This window comes from Nelumbo nucifera, chromosome 8 (assembly GCF_055504915.1).
Source record: "Nelumbo nucifera cultivar China Antique chromosome 8, China Antique-T2T, whole genome shotgun sequence".
Classification (NCBI taxonomy): Eukaryota; Viridiplantae; Streptophyta; class Magnoliopsida; order Proteales; family Nelumbonaceae; genus Nelumbo; species Nelumbo nucifera.
The window spans coordinates 48925887-48950499 of record NC_142656.1 but is presented as its reverse complement, the minus strand read 5'-3'; the positions used below and the strand labels follow the sequence as shown (position 1 = coordinate 48950499).

The following is a 24613-nucleotide window of genomic DNA, read 5'->3' as shown; positions in this document are numbered from 1 at the left end:
CCGGGTTTAATTAAAACCGGATCCAAAATCATGGAACAGTTTAACCGACCAGGTCAATTGGCAGGTTAAAAACACTGAAATTTTGAGCTTTTCAAATGAGTAATCATTTTCAAACAAGTGCTTACTTTCCAAACGCCAATAAATACTTTATCGGTGTGATCTCAGCCCAAAACAAGTGCTTATTCAAATGAGCACTTATTTTTAATCACTCATGCCTGTTAGTGCCTTGTCAATTGAACCTGGGAAATTCACATTTTTAGTGTTACAAATTAAAAATACAAAAATGCAAGATTTAACATAACCTGGTCAATTGAACCATAAAGGATAATTCAGTGTACAGGCTTGCAACCACAGAACCATGATCATGATGTGCCACTCACTAATAATGAAGAAATAAAAACTAATAATTGAACCTTTTGGCAACAGTAGGTAGGTTAGGTGGTTACAATCTTGACTAGTCAACCTGGGCCAACTTTAGGAATATCATAGTGCTCACTCATATTTGCCAGATACTGGTTGAAGTCCTGAATCCGATCGCGATGTGATTTGTTAGCATTCTTCGCCAGCCTTCGGACATCTATTTTCTCCCTCTGATCAATGTACCGCCTTTCAGCAGGCGTGAGAAGATCGTCATGAGTACCAGCATTTCCTTCCCCACCCAATTTGTCGGTCTCATTTATATCCTCCTCGGTTTGATCAGTTGACACTCCTGTGCTTCCACCTTAAATCCACAAAGAAAGATTAAAGAAAATCAGAGAAGGCAGACTGAAAGTGTTGCCCAGAAAGGGAGCTATATTCAATGCATCTCATTGACAAACATATTATCCAATGGTGGTCCATTTACAAATTAAGACTAGCACCTTTACAACAAATTAAGAAAGACAGCTACTATGGCCCTGATCACGCAGGAAATCAGATTGAGTTGAAAACAATGACGCAAATCAAACTTACTATTTTTTACCAAAAATAAATAAACTAAATTTCCTATTTTCAGTCAATGTGAAGCAGGATGAATTGATTTTCACAGTGATGATGAAAAGGATATTTTCTCTTCTCTATAAAGAAAAATAGTTTCACAATTCTGATTAGGGCATAACAAAAAACCTGTTGAAAGCTCGCTTCCAGTAAGTTGAGATATTTGATCATAATGCTTCTTATGTTTCTTTTTCTTCTTAGTCCCACCAGCCTTCACATCCAAAGCTTTCCCCTTCAGCTTCAGCTTCCCACCAACAACATTCTCATACGCTGACATTTTCTGCCAAACCATCAAATAAAATACCATGTGTTAGACAAACAGTACACAATCACCCAAATCATTTATCACAACAGACACAGAATGTTTGATGAAGAGTTGTATGGAAAGAGGAGAGAACAGAAAAAGATTAATGAAGTGTTCCATTGATGTAAAGACCATGGATTCAGACACTTGTTTTTTTTTTATCACAAAATATTACTCTTTTCATTGAAGATCCTCCCATTCTTTTCTTCCCATGTGACTACCAATGCCGCTCTGACTGCCTTCCACATTATTGTTCCTCTTTTCTTTGGCCGTCTCAAGAGACTTGTTGTATATGTATGTGCATAGATCTATGACAAGGTGTGATACTGGAAGAACTTTGACCAATCAAAACCCTCCCATGAATTTTCATGATTGGTTACCACTTTTATGATAGTGGTTGGTTCTTTGGTTGGTCATAAGTTTTTTTCCATTATCATGTCTTTCCAGTATAATAATTGAATGCATGCATACGAAGATGGAAACAGATGGCAGGAGTGTTCTGGATCTAACATGTACAGGGGAGTATATAAACAAGATGTTTAATTGTACCACTGAAGAGATTTATCAAAAATAAATAACATTGAAGAGCATTTTACAAAGCATGAACTGTTCAAAAAGCTTAAGAAAATATGATGGGGAAGAATACAGAAGTATAACTCCAAAATACATAAGAGTGGCAAGTATGGACACGAGCAGAGTGCAGAAGGGTTTACAGCTCTTCCTTGCTAACCCATCGGTATCAGTACTTTATACCATAAGCTTCTGCAACAAACCCTCAATGAAAAGAAATTGTACAAAGCAATAGGCTTCAAATTAGCATGCAAGAGAACACGTTGAGATCTCCAATAAAAAGGGCATGCTGAACTTTACTATTAGCTGCCTCAAAAATTGTTAGGAAACAACCAATAAGGTCAAACTAGTAAACAGAAATGAAACACTCCCAAAAAGTAGTAAACAACGCTAAAATAACTAATTGATAGAGCTGTAAATTAGCATTCCAATATTAATTGGTCAACACATGTCAGTGTTCCAAAATCAACAAACACAATAGAATCACAAGGACCTTCTAGCACCACATGTGTGCAAGTGAGGCACAAGCCCAAACAAAGCCCAAAGTAGAAAACCAGATTTACAACTTAACCAACGGAGTTTATGAAGCGAGGCCAAGAGAAGGCCAGTTGGAAAGAAAACGCATTGGGTAAATGTGGTCAGCACAACACTGCATGCGTGGTATATGCCAACTTTTCTGGTAGTTGTCAATCATTTAGAAGGATTTATGAAGATAGATATATAAACATAACAAGGAATTAGTTGATTTTGGCAAGAATATTGATTAAAACAGATAATACTGAAGGTCTCAAACTACCATTGAATTGTACTTTGAAATCGAGGTTTATGACCTTAAAGTAAAGGTTAACGACAAAGATTAGGCATGCATTACCATTGGGGAAGAATGATGAGCTGGCTTACATACAAAATTATATTGGAATTTTGAATGGGGAGAGACAAGGAAGGGCCAAACACGACATGGAGGAGTTCAAAGAAGCAAAATCAGCAACCTCAATTAGCTCAAGGAGCAGCCTTAGATATTTTTGGGAGTAGGGGTTTTAATAGTATAATACAAAGAAAAAAAATAATGATCAGACCTAGGGAGTACAGTCATTCAAATGTTCATTAAGGGGCAGATCAAAGAAAGAAAATAAAACTTTCAGATGATAAAGGATAAGAGAATAGTCTCCTTCAAGCAAACAAAGAAGGGAGACCACTTTAAGGACCGAGGGGGAGGCCAGTCAAAGCATATCGGATTGGGTTGAGTGGCTTCATGTGTCAACAATTCAGATGTGGATGATCACCTGATACCCCCATGCTCTAGAGATAGGAAAGGCCAGCAAGCACCATTAAGAAGCAAAGTTAGATAAGGAAAACAGTGCATTTGGAACATTGGAAACATTCAGAAGAGACCAAACACAACTCTACAAGCTCAAGATCTTAACCTAATGAGCCACTCGAGGGGTTATGGCCTCAATAAATGCCTCCTTAGTTCTTTCCACCATAGTTGTCTAATCAACACATTTCTTCTTCTTCTTCTTTCCTTTCTTCTTTTTCTTCTCATAAATATGAAAACTATGGATGGTTATTAAAGAAAGCTGGTTATGGAACCTAGGGAACTACCCTAGGATATGTGATTTTTACTTAAAAAATTCCATCGCCTAGGCAATGCCTAGGCGACAAGGCGACAAGGCACCCCCCCCCCCCCGTTGCCTAGCCTTGCGCCTTGAAAACTTTGATTTCCACATCAGTCTACCTCTTTTAGTAGCACACCTGCAAACAGAAGGGGAAAACAGCCCTTCCAAGCTAACAGGAGAGAGCCACCTGCAACCAAAAAGTGAGGCAAACTACACCCAGATAAAACAAATAAAAGGATGGAGATTAAAAGATGAAAAGCAATCTCACCATTAACCTTGCACAAGCTGCACCAGTTGGGGGACAAACACCAGTTTGGCCTTTTTCTTTGAAGCTTATCACAAGTATTAATGCAACCATGAAACACTACCCAACAAAAGGCATTCACTCTAGGGGGAATGGGAGGACACCAAATTTCTTTCACAGGGTAAATGGGGAAGGGGAGGGAGAAAAAGCAACAAGGGAATTGAAAAAGGATTTACAAGTGAAAGCCCCAGTCAAGTTAAGAGTCCAGACCCTACTATCCACACCACCATCCCCAAGAACCATAGAGTTCAACAAGGAGAGCATATCAGAAACAAGAGGAACTTCAGACTCTCTAAGATTCCTAATAAAACCCAAATTCCAGTTTAGATCAGGTGATGGGGACGAACAAAGGAAGTCAGCCACCAGCCTGACTTTAAAAATGGAAATAACATAAAGAGAAGGGAAGACCTCCTATAAAGGGGTTTCCCCAACCCAGATATCCTCCCAGAACCTAATCTTTTGACCCAAGACCAAATCATACCTAATGTGATTGAGGAAGGCGGGAAGACAGTCATGGATGGCTTTCCAAGGAGAAGCCAAGGAAGCTCTATGAAGACAACCAGCATCCCATCCATTGTTTGTTTGACAGCCCACTAAGATACAATTATACAACCATTCAACAATAGAGCCCTAGATTTTTTTTTCTTTTCAAAGAATAATGGTAGAGATCTCTCTTTTAATGTTTTTTTTCCTTTTATGGTTAGTTAGTTCTCTCTCCAACTCAGTCAACCCGAATAAATGATTTACTTCCTATAATCACTTCAGTGAAAAAAGTTTTTCCTTGTTTGATTTGTTCAATAATACAACAGTCTATAAATTCCATCTTTTGATCATATGAGCATCTGCTTTTAGAATTTGCAACTTCTTCACCATGGAAAACTCCCCCTTATGCATTCAACAAGGCAGGTCAGGTCCAGGTTAGGGTTAGACTCCTATAATCACTTCAGTGAAAAAAGTTTTTCCTTGTTTGATTTGTTCAACAATATAACAGTCTATAAATTCCATCTTTTGATCATATGAGCATCTACTTTTAGAATTTGCAACTTCTTCATCATGGAAAACTCCCCCTTATGCATTCAACAAGGCAGGGCAGGTCAGGTCCAGGTTAGGGTAAGACTCCAATCTTCCAAAATTTGGATGAGTTGCCCATTAGAGCATATAAAATTTGGTTCATTCTGCCATGCTTCAATGAGGCTATTTCTTGAAATAAATTCCCTAAACCTTCTCTTAGCCCCAAAAGTTCTATTTTCAATTTCATAAAACAAAACTACAATAGAAATCTCTATAGAAATCCAAAAATACTAATTAAAGAACAAAAACAAATTAAAAGATAGGCTTAATTATGGATACCAAAAAAGAAAAATTGCAGCCAAAAACAAATTAAAAGATAGGCTTAATTATGGATACCAAAAAAGAAAAATTGCAGCCACTTGTTAAATTTTTTAGTCTCCCTTCTAGATCGATCACATAAGGTGATAGTCTGAGCAATGCTATTCTAGTAGCCCACCTTGTTTTAGAGGAAATACTATAACATGAAGGAATAAGTACATAATCTTCACAAGAAAAGGTAGGTCAATGACAGACGTATGTTCCCAGAATGCACCAAGCATTAGCTCCTATTGAAGCTTCTATTTTTCCACTTGACAGGTGTTTGCATAATACCCTCAAGACATCCAAAGATATCCAAAGCACCCAAATCTCCTTCATTTTGAAATTATCCATGTCATATTAATAATCCAACCCCAAATAGTTTGATTAAGGTTTGAGTGAGTTTATCCGAGTCTAGTGAAATACAAACTCTAATAGGAACATCAGCTAGGTGCATTCTGGGAGCATACCTCTGTTATTGATCCAAATCTAATAGAAGATTATGCCCTTCCCCAAAAGGAAGCATGCTTTCCTAAAACAAGATAATAGGTCTACTTGAACAACAACAACAGCTCATTCAAACTCAACTTTTGTAACCAATCCAATCATTGCAACTAATGAAAAATTAACAAGAGTTTACAATCTCCTCAATCTATGGTTTTTCCAATTAATGCCTACCTTCTGACCAACTCTTTCTTGTGAAAGACACTTTCAAAGATTCTAGTTGTTAGAAAGCAAATACATAGATAATGAAAAGAAACATGTATTAGTTGTTGTGAATCTTCCCCCATGAAGTGACCTACACCTGAAGCTAGCACATGTAATTGACAAAAAAAAAACCCTAGCTGTTCTTTTTTGGTAAGGAACAAAAAAATAAAAATTTTATTAAACCAAAAGTGCTCCATACAACACCAGTTGGTGAAAAAATCGCCCCAAGTACAAACAAAAAATACAAAAAAAAATATGAAAAAAAAATACGAAACTAAACTACGAAGAAAACAATTAACACCCAACAAAATATTAGAACATCCACTGAAAAAACAACTCAACCAATTCTCCAAAGCCTTCTTAAAAGTTCTTCAACATCATCACCAACCTAAGATTTCTTTTTGCACCCATTTCCAGAAACCGAAAACTCCAATCTTCGTTCCAGCCAAATAAATTCCCTAAATCTTCTCTTAGCCACAAAAGTTCTATTTTCAATTTCACAAAATGAAACTACAATAGAAATCTCTGTAGAAATCCAAAAATACTAATTAAAGAACAAAGACAAATTAAAAGATAGGCTTAATTATGGATACCAAAAAAGAAAGATTGCAGCCACTTGTTAATTTTTTTAGTCTCCCTTCTAGATCGATCACATAAGGTGATAGTCTGAGCAATGCTATTCTAGTAGCCCACCTTGTTTTAGAGGAAATACTATAACATGAAGAAATAAGTACATAATCTTCACAAGAAAAAGTAGGTCAATGACAGACATATGTTCCCAGAATGCACCAAGCATTAGCTTCCTATTGAAGCTTCTATTTTTCCACTTGACATGTTTTTGCATAATACCCTCAAGACATCCAAAGATATCCATAGCACCCAAAGCTACTTCATTTTGAAATTATCCATGTCATATTAATAATCCAACCCCAAATAGTTTGATTAAGGTTTGAGTGAGTTTATCCGAGTCTAGTGAAATATAAATAATACCTTTCAAAACCACAAACATCACTAGAAGACTTGTAGGTACCAAGCAAGAAATACATCGGGTGGAAAATAACAAACTCTAATAGGAACATCAGCTAGGTGCATTCTGGGAGCATACCTCTGTTATTGATCCAAATCTAATAGAAGATTATGCCTTTCCTCAAAAGGAAGCATAATAGATCTACTTGAACAACAACAACAGCTCATTCGAACTCAACTTTTGTAACCAATCCAATCATGGCAACTAATGAAAAATTAACAAGAGTTTACAATCTCCTCAATCTATGGTTTTTTCAATTAATGCCTACCTTTTGACTAACTCTTTCTTGTGAAAGACATTTAAAGATCCTAGTTGCTATAGAAAGCAAATATATCTAGATAATGAAAAGAAACATGTATTATTTGTTGTGCATCTTCCCCCACAAGGTGACCTAAACCTGAAGCTAGCACATGTAATTGGCAAAAAAACCCTAGCTATTCTTTTTTGGTAAGGAACAAAAATAAATAAAAATTTTATTAAACCAAAAGAGCTCCGTACAACACCAATTGGTGAAAAAATCGCCCCAAGTACAAACAAAAAATTAGTTGTTGTGCATCTTCCCCCACAAAGTGACCTAAACCTGAAGCTAGCACATGTAATTGGCAAAAAAATCCTAGCTATTCCTTTTTGGTAAGGAACAAAAATAAATAAAAATTTTATTAAACCAAAAGAGCTCCATACAACACCAATTGGTGAAAAAATCGCCCCAAGTACAAACAAAAAATTAGTTGTTGTGCATCTTCCCCCACAAAGTGACCTAAACCTGAAGCTAGCACATGTAATTGGCAAAAAAACCCTAGCTATTCTTTTTTGGTAAGGAACAAAAATAAATAAAAATTTTATTAAACCAAAAGAGCTCCATACAACACCAATTGGTGAAAAAATCGCCCCAAGTACAAACAAAAAAATAGTTGTTGTGCATCTTCCCCCACAAAGTGACCTAAACCTGAAGCTAGCACATGTAATTGGCAAAAAAACCCTAGCTATTCTTTTTTGGTAAGGAACAAAAAAATAAATAAAAATTTTATTAAACCAAAAGAGCTCCATACAACACCAATTGGTGAAAAAATCGCCCCAAGTACAAACAAAAAATTAGTTGTTGTGCATCTTCCCCCACAAAGTGACCTAAACCTGAAGCTAGCACATGTATAATTGGCAAAAAAACCCTAGCTATTCTTTTTTGGTAAGGAACAAAAATAAATAAAAATTTTATTAAACCAAAAGAGCTCCATAACAACACCAATTGGTGAAAAAATCGCCCCAAGTACAAACAAAAAATACAAAAAAAAAAAAAACGAAACTAAACTACGAAGAAATCAATTAACACCCAACAAAATATTAGAACATCCACTGAAAAAACAACTCAACCAATTCTCCAAAGCCTTCTTAAAAGTTCTTCACATCATCACCAACCTAATATTTCTTTTTCACCCATTTCCAGAAACCGAAAACTCCAATCTTAGTTCCAGCCAGATAAATTCCCTAAACCTTCTCTTAGCCCCAAAAGTTCTATTTTCAATTTCACAAAATGAAACTACAATAGAAATCTCTGTAAAAATCCAAAAATACTAATTAAAGAACAAAGACAAATTAAAAGATAGGCTTAATTATGGATACCAAAAAAGAAAGATTGCAGCCACTTGTTAATTTTTTTAGTCTCCCTTCTAGATCGATCACATAAGGTGATAGTCTGAGCAATGCTATTCTAGTAGCCCACCTTGTTTTAGAGGAAATACTATAACATGAAGAAATAAGTACATAATCTTCACAAGAAAAAGTAGGTCAATGACAGACATATGTTCCCAGAATGCACCAAGCATTAGCTTCCTATTGAAGCTTCTATTTTTCCACTTGACATGTTTTTGCATAATACCCTCAAGACATCCAAAGACATCCATAGCACCCAAAGCTACTTCATTTTGAAATTATCCATGTCATATTAATAATCCAACCCCAAATAGTTTGATTAAGGTTTGAGTGAGTTTATCCGAGTCTAGTGAAATATAAATAATACCTTTCAAAACCACGAACATCACTAGAAGACTTGTAGGTACCAAGCAAGAAATACATCGGGTGGAAAATAACAAACTCTAATAGGAACATCAGCTAGGTGCATTCTGGGAGCATACCTCTGTTATTGATCCAAATCTAATAGAAGATTATGCCCTTCCTCTAAAGGAAGCATAATAGATCTACTTGAACAACAACAACAGCTCATTCGAACTCAACTTTTGTAACCAATCCAATCATGGCAACTAATGAAAAATTAACAAGAGTTTACAATCTCTTCAATCTATGGTTTTTCCGATTAATGCCTACCTTTTGACTAACTCTTTCTTGTGAAAGACACTTTTAAAGATCCTAGTTGCTATAGAAAGCAAATATATCTAGATAATGAAAAGAAACATGTATTAGTTGTTGTGCATCTTCCCCCACAAAGTGACCTAAACCTGAAGCTAGCACATGTAATTGGCAAAAAAACCCTAGCTATTCTTTTTTGGCAAGGAACAAAAAAATAAAAATTTTATTAAACCAAAAGTGCTCCATACAACACCAGTTGATGAAAAAATCGCCCCAAATACAAACAAAAAATACAAAAAAAAAATACAAAACTAAACTACGAAGAAAACAATTAACACCCAACAAAATATTAGAACATCCACTAAAAAACAACTCAACCAATTCTCCAAAACCTTCTTGAAAGTTCTTCCACATCATCACCAACCTAGGATTTCTTTTTGCACCCATTCCCAGAAACCGAAAACTCCAATCTTCATTCCAGCCAAATAAATTTCCTAAATCTTCTCTTAGCCCCAAAAGTTCTATTTTCAATTTCACAAAATGAAACTACAATAGAAATCTCTATAGAAATCTCTATAGAAATCCAAAAATACTAATTAAAGAACAAAGACAAATTAAAAGATAGACTTAATTATGGATACCAAAAAAGAAAGATTGCAGCCACTTGTTAATTTTTTTAGTCTCCCTTCTAGATCGATCACATAATGTGATAGTCTGAACAATGCTGTTCTAGTAGCCCACCTTGTTTTAGAGGAAATACTATAACATGAAGGAATAAGTACATAATCTTCATAAGAAAAGGTAGGTCAATGACAGACATATGTTCCCAGAATGCACCAAGCATTAGCTCCTATTGAAGCTTCTATTTTTCCACTTGACATGTTTTTGCATGACACCCTCAAGACATCCAAAGATATCCATAGCACCCAAAGCTCCTTCATTTTGAAATTATCCATGCCATATTAATAATCCAATGCCAAATAGTTTGATTAAGCTTTGAGTGAGTTTATCCAAATCTAGTGAAATATAAAGAATACCTTTCAAAACCACGAACATCACTAGAAGACTTGTAGGTACCAAGCAAGAAATACATCAAGTGGAAAATAACATAACTCTAATAGGAACATCAGCTAGGTGCATTCTGGGAGCATACCTCTGTTATTGATCCAAATCTAATAGAAGATTATGCCCTTCCTCAAAAGGAAGCATGCTTTCCTAAAACAAGATAATAGGTCTGCTTGAACAACAGCTCATTCAAACTCAACTTTTGTAACCAATCCAATCATGGAAACTAATGAAAAATTAACAAGAGTTTTACAATCACCTCAATCTATAGTTTTCCCAATTAATGCCTAGCTTTTGACTAAGGGCCCGTTTGCCGTGTCTTTTTTGGAAGATCTTTTGGTAGCTTTGACAATCAAAAGACGCATTGAGCTTTTGCATGAAGATCTGAGCAGCCCAAAGCACGTTTGGCAAACGCACGTCTTTCCGTGCGTCTTCCCGGGCCTTTCTGCACCAGAATAAAATGCAAAAGACGCGAGAAACTTCATTTGGAGCTTCTTGAAATCGGCCCAAAATGGGTTTTTCACGTCTTTTCGGTGTTCCATCTTTTGGAGGCTAGATCTTTCGCACGCCAAACAAAAATAGACCGAAAATCAATCTTCCCAGGTTATAAACAACCAAAAGACAGCGCGGAAAGACGCTCCAAACGGGCCCAACTCTTTCTTGTGAAAGACACTTTTAAAGATTATAGTTGCTAGAAAGCAAATATATCTACATAATGAAAAGAAACATGTATTAGTTGTTGTGCATCTTCCCCCCACGAAGTGACCTAAACCTAAAGCTAGCACATGTAATTGGCAAAAAAAAACCAAGCTATTCTTTTTTTGGTAAGGAACAAAAAAATAAAAATTTTATTAAACCAAAAGTGCTCCATACAACACCAGATGATGAAAAAATTGCCCCAAATACAAACAAAAAAATACGAAACTAAACCACGAAGAAAACAATTAACACCCAACAAAATATTAGAACATCCACTGAAAAAACTCAACCAATTCTCCAAAGCCTTCTTGAAAGTTCTTCCACATCATTACCAACCTAAGATTTGTGCACCCATTCCCATAAACCGAAAACTTCAATCTTCATTCCAGCCAGAAACACCCCTATTCCCCTTTTTAGAATCACCTTTTCCTTTCTCCTACATAATCTTCAAAATTCATTGTCTTGTCACCCTTACTCTTCTCCAACTGCAAAACTGTTTTCCTTGCAATCTCTTCTCCACACAAGAAAAAATAATATTTTACTGACTCGAACCTCTTCCTCTACCACTTCTTCCACATCAATTTTCTTTTCACCAGATCTCACTTGATCATTAATCTATTCATCTTCATTATCCCGTGTCTTTGATCCTTCATCCTCTAGATATGACTTTTTCCTTCCTATTCTAGAATTGCAACCTCAAATTACATTTCACCAGAATAACTATCCCTTGTCTCCAACAAATCTTTTTCCTTCATGCTCATTATCTCGTGTCTCTAATCCTTCATCCTCTAGATATGACTCTTTCCTTCCTATTCTAGAATTGCAACCTCAAATTACATTTCACCAGAATAACTATCCCCTGTCTCCAACAAATCTTGTTCCTCCTTAGAATCAAACTCTTCCACCCATCCTTTACTTACATTCACCTTCTTCCTCCCATATATTCTCTTAAACATACTACAAGGCCCTGCACCACATAGCCCAACCCAGTGATTTAAATGGCACACCTAGGCGCACAGGCGAGGCACATTTCAGGGTATGCACCCCACCTAGGTCCTTGCGCCTCAGCACAGGAGTGCGCCTTGTAAAATTTTTCGCTTTTTTGCTTTTTTTGAACATAGCGACTAATTCATTCATCCTAATAAAATGTCTTCTTAAAAAGCAATTAAAACCATAAAATCATTATTTTGCGTGAAAACTAAGAATTTAAGACCTAATGTGGACTTGTTTGGGCTTGCCTCAAGGGGCATGGCACAAAGGCGACTCGTAGAATCAAGAATGTAATATGTTTTATATTACATTAGCTACTTGAAGTAATGCAATTGAGTGAAAAAAGAGATTAGAGGTTTTACATGCTTGAAAATGTTTTATATGTTTGATTTTATTTTTTCTCATTTGAATATGCTTTACATCTTATGTTTATGTATTATAATTTTAGATAATAGGTTTTTTAAAACATTTATTTTAAAATTTAAGTTTATATTTTTTATTAATATTATGTTTAATATTTTTTTATTTTTTAGATTTTTTTGTATTTTTGCACCTTGCTTCAAAAAGGCGTGCGCCTCGCCTTGCGCCTCATGCGCAAATTGACCCCTACGCCTTTTTTGCACCTTGCACTTTTAAAACACTAGCCCAACCAATAAAAAACTATGGTAACATGAACCAATCAACCTGAATTTCCTCTTGGTTTTTTTCGTATTCTGAAGAACTCTACATTTACCATCATCCTCTTTTATCCTTCCCTCGTCACTTCCTTTAGGCCCTATCCACAAATCCCTACCCAATCCAGATTTTTGTTCTTACCATCTCTCCTTATACTATCCTTCTCAAAAAGATCACTAGCCCTTTCCATTGAAGCCATTTCTAAATCTTCAATTGCATCAACTCTTCTTTCCTCACGATCATCAGTATCTCTCTGCGCTATATTGAAACACTCAACTTCTTTGTTTTCAGTTTCGACCTAGAGGATTGAAATTCAAGAAGATAAGGGGCCATAGTAGCATGTTAAAGATATTAAGGGGAATGATGTTTGTCATCTCATAGTTCATGCCCTTCAAAGGGTTGCATTCAAAATATACTAAAGGTAAGCCAGTGCACAAGGCTCCTGCCAATGCAGGGTGTAGGGAGGGGCAGATGTATGCAGCCTTACCCCTGCACATACAGGGAGGCTGTTTCCAAGATTTGAACCGTTGGTCACTCAGGTCACAATGCAACCCAACTGTTGCGCCAAGGCCCACTGAGGTGGCAAGGTCAAAATATACTACAAAGAAAAAATAACTAAGCCTCAGAAACTAGCTAAGAACATTAAAAACTACCATAGAAATCTTTATAGAACTCTGAATTACTGAAAAACTAAAACAATTCAAAGTCAAATGCAATGGAAAAAGCTGCTACACCATAAAGCTATAGCCACACCCCCCACCCCAATGTATTTTTGGTTTACCTACCTATGCCATCACCCCCCACACAATGTGAGGTAGGCTTTACACTTTGAAAGTGCAGAAGCTATACCATAAGATTCCAATTAAAAACAAAGGCATAAAATTAGAAACACAAACGGAAGAAAGAGATAGTATTCATTGATTAATTTTGCAATCTCCCTACTAGAACAACCATACAAGGTGAGAACTTGAGCAATGAATTCTTCTTGTTATTTTAATGGCCCACCATATTGCCTTTTTAAAGGACATGCTTTATTATGAAGGAAAAGTATAAAATCTTCATGAGAAAAGTGGATTGGTAATAGACATGTGTTCCCAAAACGCACCAAGCATTAATTCCTATTAAAGCTTCTCTGTTTTCACTTGACATGTTTCTTGCTTAATACTTTCTTAAGCCATATAAAGATATCCATAGCTACTGAAATCTCCGCAGTTCTTCCACCAAGTTTGGGCAAATCTCTTTTTACCAAATAGTCTATAAAAAAAGATTCATTGGATAGGCTTAGATGCATTCAACAAACTAGATGCATTCAACAAACTAGTTTCCCATTCACAAACATAATCACCTCAGACTCATGGCCATATACTCTCAACTTTTAGTACATCAAAAGATTGTCCCATTATAGGTATGAATTCAAAAGGCCTACCCCAAAAATCAAAGCTTCTTTAATGGACCATAAATCACAGCACTTTCCCTATCCAAAAGAAATATTTGAATGAACCATTTCATTTTAAAAAGCCTCCAACAACCATGTATAGAAACTTCCTTCAAGCACTTCTTTGGCCAAAGATATAAAAATAGGTACCTAAACTTAGAAGTCCATAGCCTTTTTTTTTGTGACAAGTTCCATAAAGAATATTTTTCAAAATTGATATCAACATAAGGCTTAAATTTACTAAGGAAGAAATACATCAAGTGGAAAATAACAAGCTTTAACAGGAACAACAGCTAGATGCATTCTGGGAGCATACCTCTGTTACCAATCCAAATCTAATAGAAGATTACAAGCTTTTCCATCAAAAAAAAAAATAACACATATTCACCTAAAATAAGACAATAGATCTAGCCAAACAATAAAATGAGCTCATTGTTCAAAGTGACCATTTGTAGTTGATCCATCAACAGTGACCAACAACAAAAAAATAACAAGAGCTTACAATCTCTTTAATCTGTGGATTTCCAATGAATGCCTACCTTTTGAATAGCTCTTTCTAGTGAAAGTCACTTCTAAAGATTCTTAAATGCTTCAATAGTATACTGTCTAGCTACTAGAATCAAATAGATCTAAATAATGAAAAGAAATATGTATTAGTTGCTGCACTACTTCCCTCAACTAGCAACCTACACTTGAGGCTATTACATTTAGGCCCCATTCATTTGGAGCTACCTGGGAAAGTGCTACCCAAGTAAGTACATTTACCTATGTTCTTTTGTAGAGAAATGTTAGTGGGTAAGCTGGGGCATTTTAGTCCCACATAATTTGGCCACTTTTCCCCCTCCATGGGTGAAACTTTCCTGCGTAAGTTGCCAAAAAACTTACCTGAGGGAAAGATGGCTTACCTAGGACCCACCAAACAAATGGGGCCTTAGAATGTAACTGGCTCAATGATCTCTAATTATACTCCTATACTTGGTAGTATTCTAAATAAAATGATGGTTAATGGTCCATGGAGATTTTTCTCCAACCCTCAAATTTTTTTATTGATATTGCAACGCAATTTCAATAAAGATAAAGAAATAAGAATATACAACAGGAAGAAAAACTATACAACACATTACATGGATCACACTATCCCCCATCCAATTTTACAATGTAGCCCAAAAAAGAGATCTTTCTAATCCTTGCTTTTCTAGGTTATCCTCTAAATTGTTAGCCAACCTTTGAACCCAATTAATCTTCAGCTGCATTTCTTTTGTGCACCACTTAAATTTTTTTCTCACATACTACAGCCATTAACTCTGCCCAAAAGGAGTCCCCTACTACAGCCATTAACTCTGCCCAAAAGGAGTCCCCTAAAGGTGCGCCTAAGCATGCCCTTTAAATCATTGCCTGTTTGGCATCCTTTACCAATTGAATAGCAGAATGGGTACAACAATGTGAAGAAAGGTGGTTAAAACCCAAACCTAAAACTTATTGGGCCAATTCTGACCAATGCATCTTAGCTAAGACCATGAAATGGATAGTAAGAACTTTAAGAAAAATAGAAAAAATAAGGATACAGACTCAAAATGTTTTAACACGCAGATTACGCTGCTAAAAGGACTTGTTAGTTTGGCCAAAGCTGGACAGAGAACTTGAATAGAGATGATGAATTGGCAACTTGACAGAAAGAAGAACAATTAAACATTATCAAGTAAAAAATGGATACATCAAGAATACGTGAAACCATTGATCCAAGTAGAAAATCCTATCAAAAGAGCATAACTTACTTGAACTCAAATGGTATCAGTATGACAACCAATATTTTAAATCCATAAACCAGCCAAAATGGAAAAAAATATGAGAGTTGTCTCAATGTGAAGTGCTCCTAAAATATCTCAAAGCTTAGAGACAGGAACGTGCAAGAAACATGCGACGTGTATGGCTGGCAGTTGTTAACTCCGACGATTGCTAACACCAGTGTCAAGTCTAAGAAACATGCGACAGTTAGTAGCAATAGGATCAAAAACCTTTGAATTTGATTCAACACTCCACAAACACGATGGTGTTCTGGCCTTGACCGAGAGAGGTAGAGGTGCTTTGTCAAAAATCTCATTGTCAGTAGAAGAGTGGTCAGTAGATTTCCTTCGAGAGCCGATCAAAGATCAAAAGATTGTGGTAAAGGAACGAAAACACGCCCACAAAGGGAAGGTGCTTCTCATTCAAATAAATGAAAATAGATGGGGTAGGTTCATCCGCTTAAGCTGTTGGGAAATTGCTAAGAAGCTTAGAATCATTTGCATCCCCAAAGAAGCAAGGAAATTAGGTTGGAAATCTTTCGTTGATGTATTAAACTCATTTCTCCCAAGTCCTAGTTTGCCAACCTCTTAAGTTCCCCTACAAGGGGATTTCCCATCCTTATCGGCTACGAGCAGAGTCGTTAAGGCTAGCGGCTCTGCCCACATCTCCATAGCAAATCAACTGAGACCCTTCGGCAAATGGAAAAAGGCCTTTGCGTGCTCCAAAACTGACGACCTAACTTGGAACGAAGTGGAGCTAGGAATTTCAGCAAATCTTCATTCCCCAGAACTCTTACGTCTCCACCCCTTCTCCCGAAACAGGGTTGTGGGTTTTGCCTCGTCTAAAGATCTAGTCTCTGCTTGGGTGAGGTTGGAGAAGATTCTCGTCTATGGTAGGTGGGTGAAGATCGATCGGTGGTAACCGACTATTAACGCAGTTCCTTCCGAGTTAAGTTTTGATGGTTGGATCGTAGTTCACGGCCTCCGGTTTCACTTATGGTTGAAGGAGGTGTTTTCCCTGATAGGAAGCTTATGTGAAGGGCTGGAAGAGAATGACCCCAAAACCAAGGGCTGGCCAGAGTTGAGTTTCGCTCGTCTAAAGGTGAAAGACCGAGGAGTTCACTCCATCCCCCGTTCGATACCAATCCTTGATAGAAATGTATGGTTCTTTGCCATGATCGAAGTAGAGAAGAAAATAGGATCATCTTCTCCATCCACCGAGTCAACTCAGAGTGCCGATTCACGAACTTGAGATTCCTTTGTAGCTGCAGTTGAGCCTGTGACCAGTGCAGGAAACTTTCGTGTTAAGGATGAAAAAAAGATGGCAACTGTTGCAAAGGCATGTAAAGCAAGGAAGAAGAAAAATCATTCCTTGCCAGGAAAATATAAAGGAAGAGGAGAGTAACTTTTTTCCAAGAGCCTTAAAAGGAAAAACTTTCAAAAGTTGAATGAATCCGTGGCTCTTGTCTCAAAGCCCGCGCCAGAGCTTATTGTTTTGGACCCAAATGCTGCGAAGTCCCACTAGATACCCAAACCCGACCAGGTCAGGAAGCCCGTCAAACCTTCGGGCTGTCACTCACCCCCATACCAAGGAGAAGGCCACTCCAAGCTCCCCCATTGACACCAACTTTCAGCAAAGAAAACATCCCTGCAACTCCCCCAAGTCCAAATGATCGCAAAAAGGGAATCCACCGACCCCCAACTCCGTCGCAGATCTCAACCCCAAGCTCCTCCGGAGAAGAATCCGAGTCGGATGAAGACCTGAGCACTTACAGGACAGAATCAGAAATGGATACTCAGGAGATAGCTCTCAACAGATCCAAAGTTCTTTTTGTAGAAAGAGAAGCGTGGGGAAGTGTAGAAATGTTGGAAGACGTCCATTTGGTAGATCCAGATTATGGAATTCTTTCCGCCAACAAAAGCTTTGAGGCTGGACGACGAAGAAACTTACCGCAAAACCAGTTCGCAAATCTCTTGAACTCAACTCCCATTTCAAATCCAGAACTTTCTTTTTGTTTTTATCATTATCATGATTCACCTTCTCATTGCCACCCTTATTGTCCTTGTGTTCCAGGTTCAGGTGGCCAGCTGTCCCAACCAATGGCTTTCCCAAACAAAGGTGATTTTGTGGAGGTTTCAGGTTCAACCTCTATGTCCAAGGAACTGGTTAGCCGACCTAGGAGGGAACAGAATATTGATGTAGTCACAGAGATGGCCAAAAAATTAGGCCTCCAACAATGTGAATCCGGCAAGATTTCTAGTAAAGAATGGAACAGCACAAGAGGTAAGGAGTTGACCACGAGACATCATGGACAAAGAAAATTTTGAAAAAGGGACCGAGTAGGGAATTAAAGAGGCTACAATGGGATATGGCTGATCAAAATTTGGAATATGCAGGAGAAGGGAGCAAAAGAACAAGTAAGGATAAGACCAACAGAGTTTAAGATGAAGATCCTGAGCTGAAATGTAAGGGGGTGAAATAAAGAGAAGCTTAGTAAAAGATACTTTCCGAAGAGAGAATCCTGACATTATTCTAATACAAGAAACCAAAAAGAAGAGGTGGACAGGAAGTTAATCAAAGCAATCTGGGGTTTAAAAGGCAAAAAATGGGCTGCACTCCCAGCCATAGGCACTTCAGGAGGAATCTTTATCATGTGGAGAGAAGACGTGGTTTCAGGAGTGGAAGTTGATAGAGGTGAATTCTCTCTTTCAGTGCTTTTCACAAACAAGCCAAATGCTTTCACCTGGATTCTAACAGTAGTTTATGGCCCTAATGATAGAGTAGGTTTTGGGAAGAGTTGGATTCATTGCATGAACATGATGAGATTCCATGGGTTGTGGGAGGAGACTTCAATGCTACAAGATTCAGTCAGGAACGTTCAAATGGGAAGAGGGTAAATAGAAGCATGAGGGAGTTCTCCAACTTTATATCCAAACACAGGCTGCACGACCTCCCCCTAAGGAATGGTAACTTTACCTGGTCGAACATGTAGGAGAAGCATGACAGATTCTTAATTACTTCAGATTGGGAAGCCCATTACCCCTGACCTTTCAGGAGATCCACTCCCGATGTACTTCGAATCACTGGCCTATCACCTTAAGTACAGATTTGATGATTAGAGGAAAAACCCCTTTTAGGCTGGAAAAATTCTGGACGGAAACACAAAGAATTCGGTAAACAGGTTGCCTCATGGTGGGAGGAATGCAAGACAAAAGGATGGGCCATGGTACGGATTTTTGGAAAAATTAAAATTTGTAAAAAGGAAGCTAAAAGGATGGGCCAAAGAGGAATTTAAAGCCTTCAAGGAAGAAAAATCAGCAATCTTATCTGAATTGGATGATTTAGACCAAAAGGAGCAGATTGGTCATCTAGATGAGAATGAAAGAAGGAGAAGATTTGAGCTAAGAAAAGAATGGGAAAAGGTAGTAAGGAGAGAAGAAGTTTACTAGAGACAAAGATCTAGGGTCAGATGGTTAAAGAAAGGGGACAATAACTCTAGTTTTTCCACATATATGCATCTGGGAGGCTGAAAAGAAATCTTGTAACAAAATTAAAAATTGGGCAACGGGAAGTGGAGGACCCTGAGGAAATTTTTGAAGCTTTCTTATACTTCTTTAAAGATCTTTACTCAAAGAAGGAAAACTCTCCTTAAGCCTTTAGGAAGAGCTCAAACTGTTGAAGGAGAATAGTTTGTGGTTAGAAAAAGAGTTTCAAGAACAAGAAGTGAAGGATGTTGCCTTTAGCATGGATGGAGATAGAGCCCCGAGCCCTAATGGTTTCCCAATTTTTTTTATCAGATTTGTTGGAACATAATCAGTTCAGATTTGATACAGGTGTTCAATGACTTTTATCATTCAGCCATTGTCAACAAAGGAAATAACTCTAATTTCACTTCAAGAACAAGAAGTGAAGGATGTTGTCTTTAGCATGGATGGAGATAGAGCCCCGAGCCCTGATGGTTTCCCAATTTTTTTTATCAGATTTGTTGGAACATAATCAGTTCAGATTTGATACAGGTGTTCAATGATTTTTATCATTCAGCCATTGTCAACAAAGGAAATAACTCTAATTTCATATGCTTGATTCCCAAGAGAAAGGTTACTTTAGAAGCAAAAGATTTTAGACCTATCAGCTTGATTGGGAGTGTATACAAAATTTTAGCAAAGGTTCTAGCTGAAGGATTAAAGAAAGTTTTAGGTGAAATCATTTCCCCGAATAAATTTGCATTCGTCAAAGGGTGACAAATCATTGACAGCATCCTAATAGCAAACGAATGCGTTGAAGAGAGAAAGTCGAATGGCAAATAGGTGTGATTGTGAAACTCAATTTGGAAAAAGCATACGACAAAGTAGACTGGGAGGGTCTCATGGAAATAATGAAATTAATGGGATTTGGAAACAAGTGGATTCAGTGGGTCGAGGGATGTATAAGCTCCACCTGGTTCTCAGTTCTAATTAATGGGCAACCAAAAGGATATTTTAACGCTAGTAGAGGCTTAAGACAAGGCTGCCCCCTCTCCCCATTGCTTTTTACTCTAGTCACAGAAATCTTTAGCCAACTGGTGAAAGGTTTTGAAGTCGGACGGGAAGCCAACCCAGATATCTCATCTCCAGTTTGCCGACGATACTATCTTTTTTCTAGAGGCTAATGAAAAATTTGTATCAAATCTGAAAAGGGTCATCACCTGTTTTGAATGAATTTCTGGACTGCAAGTAAACTTCTCAAAGAGTAGTATTGTTGGCCTAAATCTAGCTAGTGCTCACTCCTTGAACACTTTCACAAAGATCTTGGGATGTAAAGCAGAAAACCTCCCCTTCTTCTACCTAGGGATGCCTCTTGAAGGGAATTCGAGAAATCAAAGTTTTTGGGAACCAATTCTAGAAAAATGTGAGAAGTTAGCCACATGGAAAAGGAACTACCTGTCCCAAGGGGGGAGGCTCACTCTAGTTAGAGCATCATTGGCAAACCTTCCCACCTACTACCACTCTATCTTCCATACCAACAAGATAGCAATTCAGGTAGAAAAACTTCAGAGAAACTTCATTTGGGAAGGAGGTGGGGAAAGGGGCTCTCACCTTGTGAAGTGGTCTCAGGCTAGCAAACCAAAGGAGGGTGGTGGATTGGGAGTAGGCCACTTGAAAGAAACACAGCTCTTCTCAGTAAATGGTTGTGGCGATTCCCTCTAGAACCAAGTGCACTTTAGACTGCTGTAATTACTAGCAAATACGGGAAGCACGCCAACGGTTGGGATAGCAAACTCCACTTGAATCGAGTCAAAGACACCCACCCTTGGAAAGGTATAATCTCGAACTACATTTTTTTCATCACCTTCATCAGATATAAGGTGGGAAAGGGCAATACAATTAAGTTTTGGACCGACCTATGGTAGGTTAATTCTACCTTAGCCAACTCCTTCCCTCACCTATTCAGCCTTCCCTCTAAAACAATTAAGTTTTACCCCCCTCCCCCACTTACTTCAATTGGAATCTAAATCTTAGGAGACCTCCAAGGGACCTGGAACTTAGTGAAATCACTAGCTTCTTGCACACCCTGAGAGAGGTATACCTCTCCCAAAATTCCCCTGATCTTCGTGTTTGGACCCTTCACCGATCAGGTAAGTTTTCAACCAAATCTTGCTTCAAGGCTTTAGTTAGGGAAGAACAAACTACTGATCAGTACCCCTACAAGAGGATTTGGTGTGCTCATATCCCTTCTAGGGTATTTTTTTTTGTGTGGGAAGCCAGCTTAAAGAAAATCAACACTTACAACCTCCTTCAGAAAAAGAACCATGAAAGGTATTATCTATACCCCCATGTTTGTTGTTTCTGCCTTAAAGTTGGGGAATCTACCAATCACATCCAGCTTCACTGTGAGGAATCTAGAAAATTTTGCAACTTTTTTCTATCACTATTTGAATATAACTGGGTGTTCCCAAAAAATGTGGTTGAATGCTTAGGGCAATGGTCTGGAAGAGGATTAAGAAAAAGAGGGAAAACTTTATGGCAATCTGCTGCACATGCTATTTTCTGGAGCATTTGGGAAGAGAGAAACAACCGGGTGTTTACCAACAAAACAAAAAACCTTGAGGAGCTGATTTCTCTAATTTGTTACAGATGCTTCTTGTGGACTTCCAACTCAATTTACTTTAGAGGAGTTATATTTGATGACCTTCAAAGAAACACCGTAAATTTTCTTCACTCTAATCATATACAGAACACCGTAAATTTTCTTCACTCTAATCATATACAGCTCATCACTTGTCGTAGTTTCAGATCTGAAGTGGAAGGGGAGACGACCTTGTATTTTGATGGGAGTGCCTTTTGGAAACCCAAGTGCAGCGGGTATTGGAGGGGTAATTCGAAATAGAAATGGCATTATCAGCTGGGCTTTTAGTGGGCCGATTGGGATAGCCTCCTCAACAAAGGCCGAAGTCATGGCAGCTCTAACCGGCATCAGGATTGCAAAAGACATGGGCTTACTAAACCTTACCATTAAAGGAGATTCAGCCAACACCATTAATTGGCTTTCTAATCCTGACAGTGGGCCTTGGGCCTTACCTCACTACCTGGCTGAAGTGAGAGACATCCTCTCTTCTTTAAATGCTCATGTAGTCTGGATTCCAAGGGAGCTAAATTCTGAAGCTGACAGTCTAGCTAAATCTGGCGCCCACAGGGATTACCTTTTTAGTGATAGCCTTCTGCCTATGTAACTTTCTGAATGCTTAATTGTTGTGTACACTCGTGTACCTCTTCTTTATTTCGAATAAAGTTAACCATTTTATCAAAAAAAAATAAACCAGCCAACCATAGCACCTGGGTAACAAGTTTTGCCCCTTCACCCCCATTCTGCCACATTCCTCACTTTTATCAGTAACAACAACCAAAGAGAGATTTATTAATGTAGAACGAAACCAGTATAACAGTATAACCCCTATGGCCAAAGAAAGAGAAAGGGACCACAGTTCAAAGCTCAACCCATAAAAAACAAAAAATAGAGCATAAATAAAGTGGTTACCAGCCTAACCAAGGTGCAAAAATTGATGGCTTGATGAATTGTTGTTATCTAGATATTTTGCTCTTCTCTACAAAGTTACAGTCATGGGAACATAATCTGTATAGGACCCATGAAATCAGTACCCACTTTATCAAATGCCAATATGGCTCAGGCACATTCAAAAACACGGCACAAAAGTTTAGTAACAGAGATTGAAAAATTAGAAGAGATTGAAAAAAATAAATTATCTATCCTACATCAAGAAATTATAAACAAAATCCAACCCCTTTCATCTCACAAGTAAACATTACAACATAGCAAACGGTTGAGTAGAGAAAATGACTAAAAACGAAGAACAAAAAAATGTGAGGGGCGAGAGAGAACAAAGAACAAAAAAATAAACATACACATACCCAAGAGATCGACCACTGACTAAGGAGGCATTCTGGTAAGGTTTTTTAGGAAGATCTTACAAAAGCCCAAGACTTCAAAAGACTGATGAGCTTTCGCAGGTAGATCTTCAAAGACCAAAAATTGTTTTGTTGCAATTTTTTTAAAGATCTTCTAAAAAGCTAGAAACACCAGAAGAATGTTTAGCAAGCACACTTGTGGGTCCCTCTTACATACATGTGAAATGTCATGTGTGGGACCCCTACTAACACATTCAAACATACAAATAATATCTCCCTAGGGAGGAAGGGGGCCTAGGCTTGAGAAGGATTAAGGTGATTAATTTGGCCTCGCTTTGTAAACGGATCTGGAGATTTGCCACTGAAAGGGGAGCCTGGTGGAGAAGCCTGATAGCTTCTAAATTCGGGGTTGAATGGGGAAACTGGAGAACAAGAGCCCCCCTCCTAACTGGGGCTACTCTTTATGCAAAAGCATCATGAAGTTCTTCCCCTTATTTGATGGGGGAATCAGTCTCAAAGTTGTTAAAGGGGATAGGGTTAAATTCTGGAAAGATCATTGGTGTCTAGACCATACCTTGGCTGAAGAGTTTCCTCTCATCTATCAATGTGCCTCCAACTAGAATGTTTTGGCTGATTTATACACAGTTTTGGGCAATGAGGTGACATGGGTTCCCCAGTTCAGAAGAGGTCTTTTTGATTGAGAAGTTCAAGAAGCTATGAGGTTGTTGGAAACTTTACAGGTTCAAAACATTGACTATAATCAGGATGATCAATGGAATTGGGTCTGATCCAAAGAGGGTAATTTCTCAGTAAAATCTATGGTCAATAGACTCAGTAGTAAAGTGGCAGTGGGGGACTTTCCTGCTGAGGAGGTTTGCACAATGGCCTTAAATAAATGTCTGTCCGGAACTAATCTTGAAAGAAATGTCTATCCAGAACTAACCTTGAAAGAAGAGACTTGTGGATCCCGAATAAGTCTTGTGCCCTTTGTGATGATCATCATGAGTCTATGGATCATCTATGCATTCATTGCCCGTTTGCTGCCCAGGTATGGTACCACTTCTTGAAGGCTGTGGGGATATGTTGGGTCATGCCAAAATCTATTAAGGATTTGCTCTGTAGCTGGAAGATCAGTAATTTGAAGAAAAGAGGGAAACTGGTCTGGACCTCCATCCCAGCAGCAGTGATTTGGGCTATTTGGTCTGAGAGAAACAACAGAAATTTTAAACAAAGAGTGAGAGGGCCTGAGGAAATTTGTCAGATGGCTGGTGAACTGATATCCTGGATTTCAGTCACCCCAGAGAATTCAAGCATATAAATGTAGCTCAATTACTGAGAAATCAGTCAATTTGGTGCTTGTAATGGGGGGTTCTCAGGCTTGCCTTGTT

General features: G+C 37.9%; 1 protein-coding gene and 1 long non-coding RNA gene across 4 annotated transcripts in view; one reads left to right on the top strand and one right to left on the bottom strand.

Moving 5' to 3' along the window:
- Positions 1 to 291: 291 nt before the first annotated feature.
- LOC104611721 (pentatricopeptide repeat-containing protein At1g77405) overlaps positions 292 to 24613 on the bottom strand; it is a 32109-nt gene continuing 7787 nt past the window's right edge. For all 3 annotated transcript variants that reach the window (XM_010278907.3, XM_010278909.2, XM_010278908.3), the window contains exons 3-4: positions 1105 to 1255; positions 292 to 721 (exon numbers count right to left, since the gene is read on the bottom strand). In XM_010278907.3, coding sequence (XP_010277209.2) covers positions 459 to 721; positions 1105 to 1255 — 414 coding nt within the window. In that variant the 3' untranslated portion in view covers positions 292 to 458. The remainder of the gene's footprint in view (positions 722 to 1104; positions 1256 to 24613) is intronic.
- LOC148789991 (uncharacterized) lies at positions 2048 to 8177 on the top strand. Its single transcript, XR_016079455.1, has 2 exons — positions 2048 to 4686; positions 4874 to 8177. It is a non-coding gene; the product is annotated as an uncharacterized LOC148789991 (long non-coding RNA).